Below are 16,920 nucleotides of genomic sequence, written 5' to 3' on the forward strand. Positions count from 1 at the left end.
TTGCCCCCCTCCCAATTTAGTAATGAGTATTGAAACATTTTTTCATTGATTGCACAGGCCTAATGTATATCGTTCAACCCAAATTCCTGCAGGAATAGTACCCATAATTTCACCTAATTGCATCTGACAAAATGGAATCATAGAGTTGGAAGAGACCTCATGGGCCATCCAGTCCAACCCCATTCTGCTAAGAAGCAGGAATATTGCATTCAAATCACCCCTGACAGATGGCCATCCAGCCTCTGTTTAAAAGCTTCCAAAGAAGGAGCCTCCACCACACTCCAGGGCAGAGAGTTCCACTGCTGAACGGCTCTCACAGTCAGGAAATTCTTCCTCATGTTCAGATGGAATCTCCTTTCTTGTAGTTTGAAGCCATTGTTTCGTGTCCTAGTCTCCAGGGAAGCAGAAAACAAGCTTGCTCCCTCCTCCCTGTGGCTTCCTCTCACATATTTATACATGGCTATCATATCTCCTCTCAGCCTTCTCTTCTTCAGGTTAAACATGCCCAGCTCCTTAAGCCACTCCTCATAGGGCTTGTTCTCCACACCCTTGATCATTTTAGTCGCCCTCCTCTGGACACATTCCAGCTTGTCAATATCTCTCTTCAATTGTGGTGCCCAGAATTGGACACAATATTCCAGGTGTGGTCTAACCAAAGCAGAATAGAGGGGTAGCATGACTTCCCTAGATCTAGACACCATGCTCCTATCGATGCAGGCCAAAATCCCATTGGCTTTTTTTGCCGCCACAGCACATTGTTGGCTCATGTTTAACTTGTTGTCCACGAGGACTCCAAGATCTTTTTCACACATACTGCTCTCGAGCCAGGCATTGTCCCCCATTTTGCATCTTTGCATTTCGTTTTTCCTGCCAAAGTGGAGTATCTTGCATTTGTCACTGTTGAACTTCAAATGTGTCCTCTTTGGGAATTTTCTAGATTCGTTAGGCAATTCTATGGTATGCTTCTTCCAAAAGTTACCATAGAGTTGTCGTGGTGGACCTAGGAAATTCCCGTTGGAAGTCATTCATTTCAACAGGGTTTGTTATTATTCATGGCTTCCTGATTCCACAATGTTCAGGATTCTATTTTCCCTTCTGCTTTTGTCTCTTCATTTCGTGCTTCATGTTTCCTTGCCACAAATTTGTGCTTCTACCATTTTAAAGCTGATATTTCGTTTTTATTGTTCCACATGAATGTGCATTTTTACATTATTTGTTATTTATAAAGTACATTTTCTTATTTCAAAACAAGTATCAAAAAATGGAGGGGGTGGGTAGGTTTCAAGCCTCCAGAATGAATGAATTAAAAGCATTTCAATGCATTTCAAAGGGAAAAAATCACTTTGTAATAAGAACATTTGAATTAAGATCTTGGTCACAGAACCAATTAACTCTTAAGTCAAGGTATCACTGTATATACACACAGAAATAGAAAGAGAGAGAAAAGTGAAGAAGCACCAAAATTCTAAAATGCAGTAGATCAAAATTTTCTTCTCTATGCCTTGGATTACAACTGCATGCCAATTCAAGAAGCCGTAATCAGGGAAAAACTATATCTGGTAGCCATCATTAAAATGTGCCACATGAGAGTCAGGAAAGAGAGAAAGATTACTCTGCCTTCCCCATACAAAGGTCAGATGCAATGCAAGTACAAAGAATACTAAAAGTGGGATCTTCGGGTCAGCGTGAGACCATGCAGAGCTGATAGTAATGTGGGATTCTGCCAAATCCAACCTCATGAGAAGTCACGTCAATGTCCTTGGGGGCCACGAGGGGTTTCAGCTCAAATTTCTGCAGGATGGTGGCCAAAAAGATGAAAAGCTCCATGCGGGCCAAGGTTTCGCCCAGACAGACCCGCTTCCCTAGAAGAACAATTGGAGAAATTTCAGCAGGGAAGGATTTAGCTATCTCTCTAGTCCAGTGGTTCTCAACTTGTGGTTTGCCAGGTCTTTTGGCCTACAGCTTCCAGAAATCCCAGCCAGTTTACCAGCTGTTAGGATTTCTGGGGGTTGAAGGCCAAAACATCTGGGGAACCACAGGCTGAGAACCACTGCAAGTCTAGTCAGCTGTCCTCTTCTTTTCACACTACACATTTATACTGCTATGATTACAACCATGGGAACATTAAGCTGAAGTCCAAAACAACCAAAGGAGTAGAGTTTGGGAATCGCTGCTTTAGGTTACCTGAAGCGAATGGCACAAAAGCATCACTCTTCTTGAAGCGCCCGTTCTCATCCAGGAAATGCTCTGGGTTAAATGTATAAGGGGTTTTAAACATGGTGGGGTCATACAGGACTGTGTTGAGGAGGGGGTAGACTTCTGTTCCCTGCGAAAAAAGAAAAGAAAGCAGGGTGATGTGAGAACAATACAATTGGGGGGGGGGGGGGTGCCGATGACCACTTGGACAACCTGTACAGGTTTATGCCAGAGCCTTTGCAGTTCAATTTTGAGGTCCTGATAATGACTGAGTTTTTCCTGTTGTTTTTCCTGTCAATTTGGCTGTCACCTGGTATGTTGACATGAATAATCCAAACGTTTTTCTTTTCCACAATCGTGATGTCTGGTGCATTATGTTCCAAAACCATGTCAGTCTGGATTTGAAAGTCTGGGGGGGGGGGGGGGGCTTGGGGGCTTCGGCCCCCTCCGAAATTCTGATGGTGGTCCGCGAGAAGGCCTTACTGCTATGTTTATTCATATCATTATCTGATCACCATACTCAATATATCCCATATGCATGGGGGTATTGGGGTAACGAGACAAAAGGTTTGCTAGGCTAGACCCTCTTTCACTCAGACTCACCCCCCCCCAAACCAAACTCAGCACCCCCCGAACCAAACTCAGCCCCCCCCCCCCAAAAAAAAACAAAATCCTGGCTACGGGCCTGATTTGGAGGTTTAGGATCCCACCAGTCCTTGACTACTGGCAGGTGGTACTTGTCTTCTTCTTCTTCTTCTTCTTCTTCTTCTTCTTCTTCTTCTTCTTCTTCTTCTTCTTCTTCTTCATAGGTTTGTACCTCATCACCTCTAGCTACAGCTGAGTTTTTTCTCTGTGTAAGATGCCAGTGGAGCACATTAGATGTCAGGATTCTCCATGTGTTCCATGGATGTCTACAACAGAATCCAAGATGGCTGTTTGGGCATGGGCTTTGCAGTTTTGGCAATGAGGGGAAGCCTTGCTTAGCTGCATGTTCAAGCATAGAGGCATTGCGAACTGAAAACAACAGTATCTTTAGTGACAAAGGGTTAGTTCAGATGTCAGCAGTACATATGGGCAGTCTGACACCAAATCAAACAAGCATCTTATTATGGGCCTCCCTCATTTATTCAATGGGTTAGGGATCAGGGGACTGTCAAAAACAGAAATGCACTTTAATGTGTATCTCCCATTTGACTTGGTACCCCAGTATTTGTACCTTGGGAATCATGTAGCCTCTGAATTCCGTGTCACGCATAACCATGTGGGGCAGATCCAGGGGGATGAGGTCACTGAACCTCTGCACTTCATGGACAACGGCATCCACATACGGCAACAGGGTCCGGTCTCCAATGTTTGGGGGACGGTCCCGGCCAATCACTCGGTCAATTTCCTCATGCATTTTTGCTGTCAAAATTATGGAGATTTGTTTATTTAGTTCATTTTTCCTCCACCTTTCTCCTGATTATGAGACTCCAAAAAGCAATATCTTTTAAAAATAAATACAAAAGCTACAATAAAAAAACAAAACAAAAATATAAGATTTTAACACAATTCAGTAATGTATAAGTGAAAGCATTCCATGTATTTAAAGGGCTACATTCAACTCCTTAAAAAACAAACAAACTGAACCGTACAATTTAAAAACCACAATTCTAATGAGGCTGACGGAATATAAATATTTTGATCTGCCAACGGAAATTTGCCGGAAGCTGCTCATAGAGTCATGCCGGATGACCTAGAGATTCTTAGAGGAAATGCTTTTTATCCTGTGCAATTCTATGATCAATTTCTAATGCATGTTTTCTCAAGTTAAAAAATAGCACAGTTTTCCCACTTTCATGAAGATCTGCACCTCTTAAGTTCTATGAAAGTGGGGGGCATTCTATCAATTGAATGTTTGTTTATTTGTTTGTTTTCATGAAGCACTGTACCTCAAAATATAATTTGTGGAAAGAAGGAAAGAAGGAAGGGAAGGGAAGGAGTTCCAGCTGTAAAGAAATGGGATTAGTGTCTTCAGCCTAATCTCTTCATACCTTGCACTTCAGGATATTTCATCAGATATAGAAATGCAAATCTCAAGGTGCTGCTGACTGTCTCTGTCCCAGCAAAGAGAAGAATAAGGACACTGAGCTCCAAGTTTCTGATGGTAAATTCGCTGTCTGGGTTGTCTTTTTCCTGAAAATGGAAATGAACAGAACAGCATGACAACATTACAGGAACGAGATAAACCTCAGATATATTATTAAGGGGTAGTATGGGCTTCAGAGATGCTTCCACCTTGCTCCAAAATTGCATTGATTTTTAAAATGTAGTTTAGTGTTGCATTTTGCCCACCTCTGGCCTAGCCCAAAACTAACATTCTCTATGTACATTCTCAGCACTGAGACTGTGGTGCAGCTGCATTAAGATCACTACTGACCAAAAGGTCATGAGTTCAAAGCCAGCCCGGGTCAGAGTGAGCTTCCGACCATTGTGTGTAGTTTGCTGTTGACCTTTGCAGCCTGAAAGACAGTTGCATCTGTGAAGTAGGAAATTTAGGTACCGCTTATGCGGGGAGGCTAATTTAACTAATTTATGATGCCATAAAATCTCCAGCAAGCAAGCAAAGAATGAGGAAGTACTCCATGAGTATCTCAAATTGATGGTGAAGCGAGAACTCCCCTGGTGGCCAGGGGAGCCTATGAGCCCACGAGGACCTTGAGATCGTCTGGGGAGGCCCTTCTCTCGATCCCGCCTGCCTCACAGGCACGTCTGGCGGGGACGAGGGATAGGGCCTTCTCAGTGGTGGCCCCCCGGCTGTGGAACACCCTCCCTGTTGACATCAGGCAGGCGCCCTCCCTTATGTCCTTCCGGAAGAGCCTGAAGACATGGCTATTCGAGAAGGCATTTAACTAAATGCTACAGCAACTGGAAATGACAACTGGAACGGAATGTAGACTACGAGATTGGTTATGACTCTATGATAAGACGAAGCGGATTTTTTAGTGTAATTAGATGATAGTATATTATTGTTATGTTGTTTATAGTGCTATGGTAGTTTATTGTATGATATGTTTGTTATATGTTGTACACCGCCACGAGTCGCCCTAGGGCTGAGAGCGGCAGTTAACAAATGAAGTAAATAAATAAATAAATAAATAAATATCCTCATGAAAGCTGGAAAGTTAAATAGCCTCTGTGTGTCTGCCTATATATGTTGTGTATCTATGGCATTGAATGTTTCGCCATGTATATGTACATTGTAATCTGCCCTGAGTGTCTCCTAAGCCAGAGACATCCTGGTCAACATTTCAGAGGAGAATAAAAGTCTTTGTTTTAATCATCTGGAGGACTCAATTTTTCTACTCCTCAGCTTGTAGACCTCCCATTCCAGTATCTACTAAGGTACCTTCTCCTTCTGGATGAGGAAACAATCAATATAGTTCCGTGGGTTGTTGAGATCCAGCGTCTCCTGGTTCATCTTCACATGCTCGGCAATGACAACTAGAATCTGTCGTAGAAGCTCATTGATCTTGGTCTGGGTTCCTCGAAAATACTTCAAGAAACTGTAATAGACATCATATTTCTGTGTAAAGAGAGAAACCAGTAGTTTTAGTAAATTGTATGAAGACTTATGTCCCTTCTAGTCAAAGTGGTAGATGGGAAAAAATGACACTGGTTGAGGAAGGACAAAAGAGAAATGGTGCATCTACAGCATAGATCACTTGAATTGATCACTGGAACTGTTGTGGCACAGCACTATGGAATCCTGGGAGTTGTAGTTTTACAAGCTCTTTAGCTTTTCTATGCCACCATACTATAAATCTTGGGATTCCATAGCATGAAGCCATGATGTCAAACAGTGTAGCTAGCCTAAGAATCAGAAAAAAAGGTATGGAATATGCCCCATGGTAGTTATGGAAAGTAGTTGTGGGGTGGGGAGGGGGAGGAAATTAATAAGAAGGAGAAAGTTCAGAGGGAAAGAGACACTTGACATTGTGATCAGGAAAGAAGAAGGGAGGAAAAAGATAAAGAGAAAGACTGAGAGAAGGAGAAAAAGGAAATATGTTGGGAAAGAATGAACACTTAGCTTTGTTGGACACAAAAGACAAAGGGTTATATGAGCGAAAGGTCAGGAATCAGACCACAGATGGAAATTAGGAGCTTTCGAAACCCTTCAAAGTTGCATACTTCTATTGTCGAATGCTTTCATGGCTGGAATCACTGGGTTGTTGTTTGTTTTCTGGGCTGTATGGCCATGTTTCAGAAGCATTCTCTCCTGACTTTTTGCCCACATCTATGGCAGGCACCCTCAGAGGTTGTCTGATCGGTTGGAAACTAGGAAAAATGGGTTTATATATCTGTGGAATGCCCGGGGTGGGAGAAAGAACTCTTGTCTGTTTGAGGTAGGTGTGAATGTAGCACTTGGCCACCTTGATTAGCATTTAATGGCCTAGCTGTTTTCAAGGTGTGGCTTTTTACTACCTGGGGGAATCCTTTGTTGGGAGGTGATTAATTGGCCCTGATTGTTTCTTGTCTGGAATTCCCCTGGTTTTTAGTGTTGTTCTTTATTTACTGTTATGATTTTGGAGTTTTTTTAATATTGGTAGCCAGATTTTTTTCATTGTTATAGTTTCTTCCTTTCTGTTGAAATTGTCCACATGCTTGTGGTTTTCAATGGCTTATCTGTGTAGTCTAACAGGGTAGTTGTTAGAGTGATCCAGAATTTCTGTGATCTCAAATAATATTCTGTGTCTTAATCCCTAATCCACTAAATAAATGGGAGAGGACTATAGTGAGATGCATGTTTGCTTTGGTGTCTGACTGCCCATGTGTACTGCTGACATCTGTCAGCAGCATCCGGGGCCAGCCCTAGGTAATTTTCAGGTGTAAGCGGGGGTGCCTCAAGAGTGCCTCTCAGGGATTTTGCGCTATACACAAATGCATAATTTGCATATTGCTTCAGCCACCCCTCAATTTAATGTAGTTCATCCTCACTGCTTGGGATTGGGCTCTTCTGGGAGTTGTAAATACTAGGGCTGGGCGGTTTCGTTTCGTTAATTCGTAATTCGTTAATAATTCGTTAATTTTTTCAATTACAAAACGATAACGAACCATTCTGGGGCAATTATTAAAAAAAAACGAATTTTCAAAAACATTTTGTAAATGCTTCGTATTTCGATATTGTATTCGTTTCGTTATTGTTTTGAGGTCATTTCGTTATTATTTCCGCATGTCTGGGGCCAGTTTTATGGTTTAATTAGTGGAAAAAAATTATAATATCACACCAACAGTCAACAACAGAGGAAGAGGGAAGCTTTAGAAGGTTTTGGAGGTTTTTTAGCGTATTTCGCGGTCGCGTCCGCCATTAACGAATCGATTCGTTATTGTTTCGGAAATCGATTCGTTAATTTTTTACCATTTACGAAATTTCGTAAATATCGAACTTTTTAAAAGGAAAATTTTGTAATTATTTTAAATATCGAAACAAAAAAAACCCCAAATACAAATCGATTTTAGAAACAAATTTTTCCGTTGTTACCCAGGCCTAGTAAATACTACAAATAACTGTTTCCCACTAGATTTGGAATTGTAGAGCTGTCATCCGATTTGGAGCAGGGAATGCACACGTGCACATACACACACATTGGGATCTAAACCAGCAGATATTTGTGTCTCTGAAGGCTTTCACTTTAGGGCATTGGTCTGGAGCCAGGGAGAAAAATGGCCACACTGATCATTTCATGTAGTTTCAAAGCAGTTTCGCTGTGTGTGCAGATGATTACATAGGAAAACCAGTTTGAAGCTGGGATGGCAGAGCATTGATGCTCACGAAGGACTTGCTTTTGTGGAAATTTTGTTGCCTTTCTTTGAAGTGCATATAACGTTCAGTGTGGATTGAGTCCCCTTCTACCACACGCCATATCAAATACTGATAGTCTGCTTAGAACTGGATTATATGGCAGTGTAGACTCACATAATTCATTTCAAATGAGATAATGTTGGTTATATGATTCAATAATCTGGATCATGGGGCAGTGTAGAATGGACCTGGGAGACGTGGGACCTCAGCGACACTACCATATAAAATCTGGATTTATCTGCTTTGAACAGGATTATATGTGTCTACATTGTCACAAATTCCAGCTCAAAGCAAATTATTTGGGTTTTATGTGGTAGTATATAGATGGGGACTGAGGGCCCTTCCACACAGCCATATAAACCAGAATATCAAGGCAGATAATACACAGCTTTGAACTGGGTTATCTGAGTCCACACTGCCACATAACCCAGTTCAAAGCAGACAGTTTTATTTAGCTGTATGGAACGGGGCTGAGTCAGGTTGGTTGGGATCTGGTTCAAGACTTTTACTGTTCCTCTTTCTTTCCAACATCTTCTTCTCAAGTTTCATGCTTGAGACCTGGCTTTGTCCTCCAACGGGAGAGAGAAGGGGAGACAACGAGAGTGAGCCTGGCCTGCCTTTGGGCTGTGCTTCTTTCTTCCTCTGTGTTGCTGCTGCTGTTCCTGCCCAATTTTGCCTCTCCTTCTCTTTCTCCATGGCCAGAAAAGGAAGGAAGAAGGGGGAAATAAGGAGACCAATGACCTTGATGACCAAACACATTTCGGGCCCTCAAAGCAAACAATCCAGAGTCAACCTGCGTGGGCCAAAGGGAGCCTTTACCTGCAGGAGATGCCACCTGACCTTGTCCTAGGAGGTGACTGGAAATGGCAGGGATAACCCATAGAAAAGCCCCACTTTCCTTGCATTGTTTTCTTTGGGTGGAAAAGAGAGAAAGAGAGAGGCAGATCCAATTCTTTCCCATCCCTCCTGCTCTTCCAACCCTCTTTTTCCCCCTCCTGGGAGAAAGCAGGAAAACCAACACATTGGAAATGATTCGTTTTTCACAGGGCCGGCTCTAGGTAATTTTCGCATGGGTGGGCACCCCTTGGGGATTTTGTGCTATACACCAATGCGTAACTCGCCTATTGGTTCAGCCGCCCCTGGCAGCATCCTTCATTCTCTTCTTTCTCCTTCTCTCTTTTTCAGCAAGCAAGGTACCTGGCCAGAGGGAGTGCTCATCAAGCGGAAGATGTCATTCGATGTCTGTGTGAGCATCTGGAAAACTTTATCTTCATAGTCAAAGCGGCTACCAAAGAGGATGGTGCTGACAACGTTGGAGACAGCACGGCTGAGGTAGAAGGTGGGGTTGAAGGCCTTCCCTAAAAGACAGAGAGAAAGAGTCACTCCACTTGATGCTTTTGAGAGTCTTCTTTCCAATATTTGGGAAGTCTTTGAGCTGTAGTATTATCACATCTATGGGGATGGCCCCAGCTTGGAAATGAGTGACCTGGACTGTATCTTGTTTGTGGTTGTTCTTTACTATCCATAGGCACCACAAGGAACACAACCAAAATGGGTGGAATCAATTCATTAATCAATAACTTAACAAGCCCAAGATAATGGCCTGTATCATCAGCCACATATTAAGCTGCACATGACTGAAAAGTCTATGAATAGATGAATTTTAGGAAGCTAGGAAATTATTACTAATTGTAGGATGCATTGTCATGGGAAACAAATAAAATCCCGAGTTTGGCTTAAAAATTGTCATATTCAATCATCTGTATTCAACCTAAAAAGCCGAATCTCAATTCAATTCTTTCTTGTAGACAGGAATGTTTTATTCCCAGTGGTTGAGATTGCCAGAGATTCTGCACATTTCCTCTCATTGTTCACATGGCAAAAAAAAATATTGGCTAATGTTTTGTTTGCACTAAGAAAAACTGTCCCAAGAGAAACCATGAACACAATGCGTTTTGAGTTACTGTGAGTCTTCCGGGCTGTATGGCCATGTAGCTTAAATGCTAATCAAGGTGGCCAATTGCAACATTCACACTTGGCTCAAGCAGACAAGAATTCTTTCTCCCACCCTAGACATCCCACAGATAAAGGTCTTTAGCTTCCACAGATATTCCACACTTCCCTAGTTTCCAACAGACCCCTCAACTTCTGAGGATGCCTGCTATAGATGTGAGCAAAATGTCAGGAGAGAATGCTTCTGGAACATAACCATATGGTGCAGAAAACTCACAGCAACCCAGTGATTCTGTCCATGTAAGCCTTTGACAACCCATTGTATTTTCTCCAATCATGGATCAAAAGTCAGAAGGACAAAATCTCAAGGGAATGAGTTTGTTTTAATGGCCTTCCTTAGCATGTTAAAACATTGTTTGCCAATCAGAATGAGGAAATTTGGAGCATTCGATAAGCTATCTGTACTCACCGTTTGTCTTTCTAAATTCTTCCAGCATAAACTGGGATTCTTCTTTAATCCGCTCTTCAATTGTTTTTTTCCCCATGCCAAAATTTCTCATGATAGTAAGAGAAAACCGGCGCAATTGTCTCCAGCGATGACCATTGGAAAAAATCACCCCTGGAGGAAGTTAGAAATAACAATAACAGCAACAACAACACTTCTTTAATTCTCCGCCATCATCGCCCACAAGGGACTTGGGGTGGCTTACAGCAGCACATAATAATGCCATAAAACACATAAAATACAGGTAAAATTACATCGCCATATGCAACAATAATATCAATTAACACAAAACAACACATTACACAATAAAAGATACTCATCTTTTACATAATAAATGGAAGGACGAACAAAAAGGAGATGAAAAGCTGGGAGTTGTTATTGCAAACCCAACTGGGTTATCTCACCATAGCCTTGGAAGGTGTCGTCCACAGTAGCATTGGTAACCCTTCCACTGAATTCTTCTGCTTTGTCTACCAGGGCCTCCTTCACAGCTTGGTGACCACATAAGACCACAACAGGACGAGGTCCAAAATGGACAGTGAACACAGGGCCATATTTTTCATGCAGCTTTGCAAGAAATAAAAGAATAATCATTGTCTTTTAGTTACACACAGGAGCTTTTGATTTGTTTGGCACATCAACTTTTACACAAAATGGTGCTTAGTTGTTGTTTTTTAAAGATGTAGTATAGTGGTTTTTCTATAACAATTTGAACACTGGACTGGGACTCTAGAGACAAGGGTCTGGATTCTGGGAAATGTAGTTTTGGGAGGCGAGGAGCCTTATGCCAGAGAATTCAAAAGGCCCTGCCCTAAACTACATTTCCCAGAATTCTGCTCAGCATCAGAAACTCCCAATCAGGAGAGGGGAGGGATTTGTCCTTCTGTAACAACCGCCAGCCAGAATTCCAATAAATTGTTGAATCTGCAAAGAATAGGACTGACTGATATTTCTAGTAAGTAAATCTCTGTGCTAGGCTGGGAAAAATCCTTAAATGGAAATTCTAATAGTTAATATGAGATACATTCGATAAGATAGCTGTTGTCAAAGGCTTTCAGGGTTGGAATCACTGGGTTGTTGTAGGTTTTTTGGGCTATATGGCCATGTTCTAGGAGCATTCTCTCACAACCTCTGAGGATGCTTGCCATAGATGCAGGTGAAAAGTTAGGAGAGAATGCTTCTAGAACATGGCCATCTAGCCCGGAAAACCTACAACAACCCAAGATAGCTGTTGTTGCTTTTTAATCAAAACTTTTTTTAAAATTCCTAAGAAATGTATGCATATTCTGAAAATTGCAGGGAATGATCCCCTGTTATCTTGTGTCATTGTATAGAAAATTCAAGGAGACATCTCTTTTGGTTTTTTAAAAAAATATTGTTTATAAAAACTTTGAAAATTTCCCAAAAATCTGTGGATAAGTGAAATGTTCTCAAACTTGGTGGGCTAACATTGGTAAATGTGTTCTACCACTGTAGCAAGTCCTAAAAGTCCCTAAAACAAGGGATAAAGGAGCCCCTGAAGTTTCCTCCACTTGCGTAATGACTATAACAAAATGCCGTTACTCTTGTTATTATAGTAACAAAAGTTTTACTAACTATACTTTAGACTCACTTTACAAACAAAGCACCAGCACATCACATTTTGTTATGACTTTTGAAACATTTTAATTAACTGCACATGTCTACAGTATTATGCAATGAAATACAGTATTCTATCCATGTGAGAAGAAATTGTATTCACAATTAAAGTCTCAACTGAAAGGACTCAGAATCTTAATTTGGGTTTGGTATCTTGCACACTACTCAGTTAAGGCATTTTAATTCCACTTTAACTACTAGGGCTGGGCGGTTTCGTTTCGTAATTTCGTAATTCGTTAAAAATTCGTTATTTTTTTTGGTTACGAAGCGATAACGAACCATTCAGGAGCATCAAAAAAACGAAATGAATTTTTCAATTTGTTTCGTAATTGCTTCGTAATTGCTTCGTATTCGTTTTGTATTCGTTTCGAAATCGTTTCGTTATTATTTCCGCATGTCTGGGGCAAGTTTTATAGCTGTTGTTTGTTTAATCAGTGAAAAAAAATTATAAATACACACCAACAGTCAACAACAGAGGGAGAGGTAGGCTTCAGAAGTGTAGAATGGACCTGGGAGACCTGGGACCTCAGCGACACTACTATATAAAATCCAGATTTATCTGCTTTGAACAGGATTATATGTGTCTACATTGTCACAAATTCCAGCTCAAAGCAAATTATTTGGATTTTATGTGGTAGTTCCATATGGAGGTTTTTTAGCGTATTGCGCGGTCGTGTCCGCCATTAACGAATCAATTCGTATTCGTTTCTTATTCGTTTCGTATTCGTTTCGTAATTTTACGAAATTTTGTAAATATTGAACTTTTTTAAAGAAAAATTTCGGAATTCTTTTAAATATCGAAACGCAAAAAACCCCAAAAAACGAATCGAGTTTAGAAACAAATTTTTCCGTGGTTGCCCAGCCCTATTAACTACTATACTTCCAAGCTATAGAAGGCGTGGATGTGTACATTAGGGAGACAATTGAGTTCTTTGATAATATTTGAATCCTACAAATTGCATGAGCTCTAGGATGTTATGGCATCCTGGGAGTATTAATTTGGTAAGGCAGCAGGACTCTTTAGCAGAGAAGGCTAAAGATCTTGTAAATAGTAAATACCCTGGATTCCACTGCATTGAGCAATGGCAGTTAAAGTGGTGCAGAAGCCTCTTAAGTAAAACTCTAAAATTACAACAGCACAACAGAGAGAAAACAAACAAGGACATATAATCACCTCTAAACAAAAGTTTGCTCCAGGCACTGTCAGGCCATTATATGCTAATCAAGATGGTCAGTTGAAATATTCACACTTAGCTCCAGCAGACAAGAGTCCTTTGTCCCACCCTGGTCATTCCACAGATATATAAACCCCTTTTCCTAGTTCCAACAGACCTCACTACCTCTGAGGATGCTTGCCATAGATGCAGGCGAAAGGAGAAAATGCCTTAGAACATGGCATATATCACAAAAAAAAAAAAAACCTACAACAACCCACTCCTAAGTATTCTTGTATACACTCCTTCAACCTAGAGCCTCATCAGATGGGCTAAAATGCCCGTCCTATGCTGCTTTTACCCCTCTTCAGACACGTAGTCTGCTGGCATCCATACCAAGATGTTGATATAATGTTGGGGCTCCGTGTCTGAAGAGGGTTGAAATCAGCATTGTCTGCAGTGGTGGCAACTTGGGAAACTTCTTGTGTTGCATAAGAAACAATGGGAGGAAGCCAGGTGGCAGACACTTCTCCCGTGGAATGGGGTAAGTGGAAAGGCGGGTGATGCAGGGCATAGGCACTTGGTTCCCCATGTCCCCACCGGGCCCGGCCAGATTTGCCGAACCCAATAGTTAATGTGATGAGATGTCCTAGAGCATATTTGTTCTTCTCTCTCCTTGGCAGTGTGACTGTAGCCTACCTATAGGATCTATCATGATGTCTTCTTGGCATGACCAGAGAGGGTTAAGGAAGACAAAGTAGGCAATGAAGAAGTGTTGCCTCTTTGCCTGCAAGGAGAATTAAAACAAGAGCTCTCCATCTAGGAGCACGATTTCTCTTCTCTTCCTCTTGCAGCCAAGACTGGCTGCTACTTCATTTCCTGAAGTGACCCTCACTCAATCTCATCTAATAAATGACAAGCACAATTATCATTCAGGGTTGGAATGGAAAAGTTTGGATTGTGTTCATGGGGATATTAAATTGCTATTTCTATCCCATCCAAAAGAAAACACATGTCTACATGGCCTCATGTTCCCTAAAGGTTTCCTACAGTAAATTTTATCTTAACTGGTGAGAACTGGGAAGGAAGAATACGTGTCTATCAAGGTACATAGAGGAAAAATACAGAGACACCCGAATGTCTCCATAAATCTCAGCCATTCTGTGAGGTTTTCATCACATCCAAGATGCCTGAGCTGTGCTACGTGGGACAATTACTCACCTTGAGAAGAGATTTTAAAAGTTCTTTTGAATTGATCTGCATGATATTCCCAAGGAAAGGCAAAGGAGTTGGACCAGGGGGGAGCGTCTTCCTCTGTGAGTAGTCCCGCATGACTTTCAGGATAAGAAGAATAATGGTATAGATGGCAAGGAAGAGGCTGATGGCACCAGACAGCTCCATAATTTGTGTTGATTCCTCTTCTCCCTCTGCTTTGCAGAATGTGGTGACCTGTCCCACTTGGCTATAACTCTTTTTATTGGATCGGGTGTCAGACACAACTCCATAGGTTAAACAAACATCTCATGTCTGGTTAATCAGTGTTTTGAACATTTTTCGTGGAGGACATACGACCTTGTTTCTGCTGTTTAAGGGGTTTTTTACCTATTATAAACTTTTGGAATTAGGTCAACAAGAAACTAGGTCAACAAGAAAGAATACCTAAGAAGAAGTGCAAATTGCACTCAATGCTTTATAGAGTTGTGAAATGCAATACGTTTAAATAAAGTTCTCCTAAATAAAAGAAGGACCAGACTTTTAGTTGTACTGACAAGTAGGGTGGAGCCAAACTGGGACAGCTTCATAGAAGGACAATGAGGATGACAAGTGGTCTGGAGAACAAAACAGAGGAAAAGTTGGAGAAGCTCAACATGTTCAGCCTGATGAAGAGAAGACTGATATCTTTGCAGGCCGCCAGAGAGAGGCGGGTGCAGATTTGTTCTGTACTGCTCTAGACAGAGAGACAAGTTTTAAAGCTCTAAAGCAGTGTTTCTCAACCTGGGAGTCAGGACCCCTGGGGGGGGGGGGGTCACAAGGGGGTTTCAGAGGGATCACCAAAGATAATCAGAAAACACAGTATGTTCTGTTGGTCATGGGGATTCTGTGTGGGAAGTTTGGCCCAAATTCTGTTGTTGGTGGGGTTCAGAATGCTCTTTGATTGTAGGTGAACTATAAATCCCACCAACTACAACTACCAAATGTCAAGGTCTGTTTTTCCCAAAGTTCACCAGTGTTCACATTTGGGCATATTGAGGATTCAGGCCAAGTTTAGTCCAGATCCATCATTGTTTATGTCCACAGTGCTATCTGAATGTAGGTGAACTACAATTCCAAAACTCAAGGTCAATACCCACCAAACCCTTCCAGTATTTTCTCTTGGCCATGTGAGTTCTGTGTTCCAAGTTTGGTTCAATTCTATCATTTGTGGAGTTCAGAATGCTCTTTGATTTTAGGTAAACTATAAATCCCAGCAACTACAACTCCCAAATGACAAAATCAATCTCCCCCCTCCCCAACCCCACCAATATTCAAATATGGGAATATCGAATACTTCTGCCAAATTTGGTCCACAGAATGAGAATACATTCTGCATATCAGATATTTACACGACGATTCATAACAATAGCAAAATTACTGTTATGAAGTAGCAACAAAAATAATTTTGAGGTTAAGGGTCACCACAACATGGGGAACTGTATTAAGGGGTCACGGCATCAGGAAAGTTGAGAAACACTGCTCTAAAGTTATAAGGAGGTAGTTTTTGAGTGAACGTTAGAAGAAACTCCTTGGCAGTAGGAAAGGTGCAGGTTCGCAGCTTGGGTGTGACCCTGGATTCATCGCTGAGCCTGGAGCCTCAGGTCTCAGCGGTGGCCAGGGGAGCATTTGCACAGCTTCGGCTCGTGCGCCAGCTGCGCCCGTACCTCGGGAAGTCGGACTTGGCCACGGTAGTCCACGCTCTGGTCACATCCCGTATAGATTACTGCAACGCGCTCTACGTGGGGCTGCCCTTGAAGACTGCCCGGAAGCTCCAGATGGTCCAGCGCTCGGCAGCCAGGTTGCTAACAGGAGCAGCTCTCAGGGAGCATACCACTCCTCTGTTGAGCCAGCTCCACTGGCTGCCAATTCCCTACCGGGCACAATTCAAGGTGCTGGCATTAGCCTACAAAGCCCTAAACGGTTCCGGCCCCACCTACCTCTCCGAACGCATCTCCTCCTACGAACTGACACGGACATTAAGATCGTCCGGGGAGGCCCTGCTCTCGGTTCCGCCTGCGTCACAGGCACGGCTGGCGGGAACGAGAGACAGGGCCTTCTCGGTGGTGGCCCCTCGGTTATGGAATGCCCTACCAAATGACATCAGACAGGCCCCTTCGCTGCTGGCATTTAGGAAGAAGCTCAAAACCTGGCTTTTTGAGCAAGCATTTGGCTAATCAGCGCAATTGTACACAGAATGACGGTAAACTGAACATAGGAACGGCATAAGGATATGAGACTGGATCTTGTTTGTGATCGAGGCATTGTATGAATGTTGTGTATTTGCTATTGTGTATGCTGTGTTTTAATTGTTATTGTTGTGGTAATTAATATTGTGTAAACCGCATTGAGTCACCTAATATAGGTTGAGAAACGCGGTA

At 42.1% G+C, this 16,920-nt stretch overlaps 1 protein-coding gene across 1 annotated transcript; it reads right to left on the reverse strand.

Moving 5' to 3' along the window:
* Positions 1–1,175: 1,175 nt before the first annotated feature.
* On the reverse strand, positions 1,176–14,747 carry LOC132780570 (cytochrome P450 2G1-like). Its single transcript, XM_067461233.1, has 9 exons — positions 14,510–14,747; positions 10,901–11,063; positions 10,461–10,610; positions 9,236–9,396; positions 5,585–5,761; positions 4,230–4,371; positions 3,413–3,600; positions 2,185–2,326; positions 1,176–1,862 (listed from the first exon to the last, which is right to left on the reverse strand). The coding sequence occupies exons 1-9, from the start codon at positions 14,687–14,689 to the stop codon at positions 1,681–1,683; spliced, it is 1,485 nt and encodes a 494-aa protein (XP_067317334.1). The 5' UTR covers positions 14,690–14,747; the 3' UTR covers positions 1,176–1,680.
* Between the last annotated feature and the right edge of the window lie 2,173 nt (positions 14,748–16,920).

This window comes from Anolis sagrei, chromosome Y (assembly GCF_037176765.1).
Source record: "Anolis sagrei isolate rAnoSag1 chromosome Y, rAnoSag1.mat, whole genome shotgun sequence".
In the NCBI taxonomy this organism is placed as follows: domain Eukaryota; kingdom Metazoa; phylum Chordata; class Lepidosauria; order Squamata; family Dactyloidae; genus Anolis; species Anolis sagrei.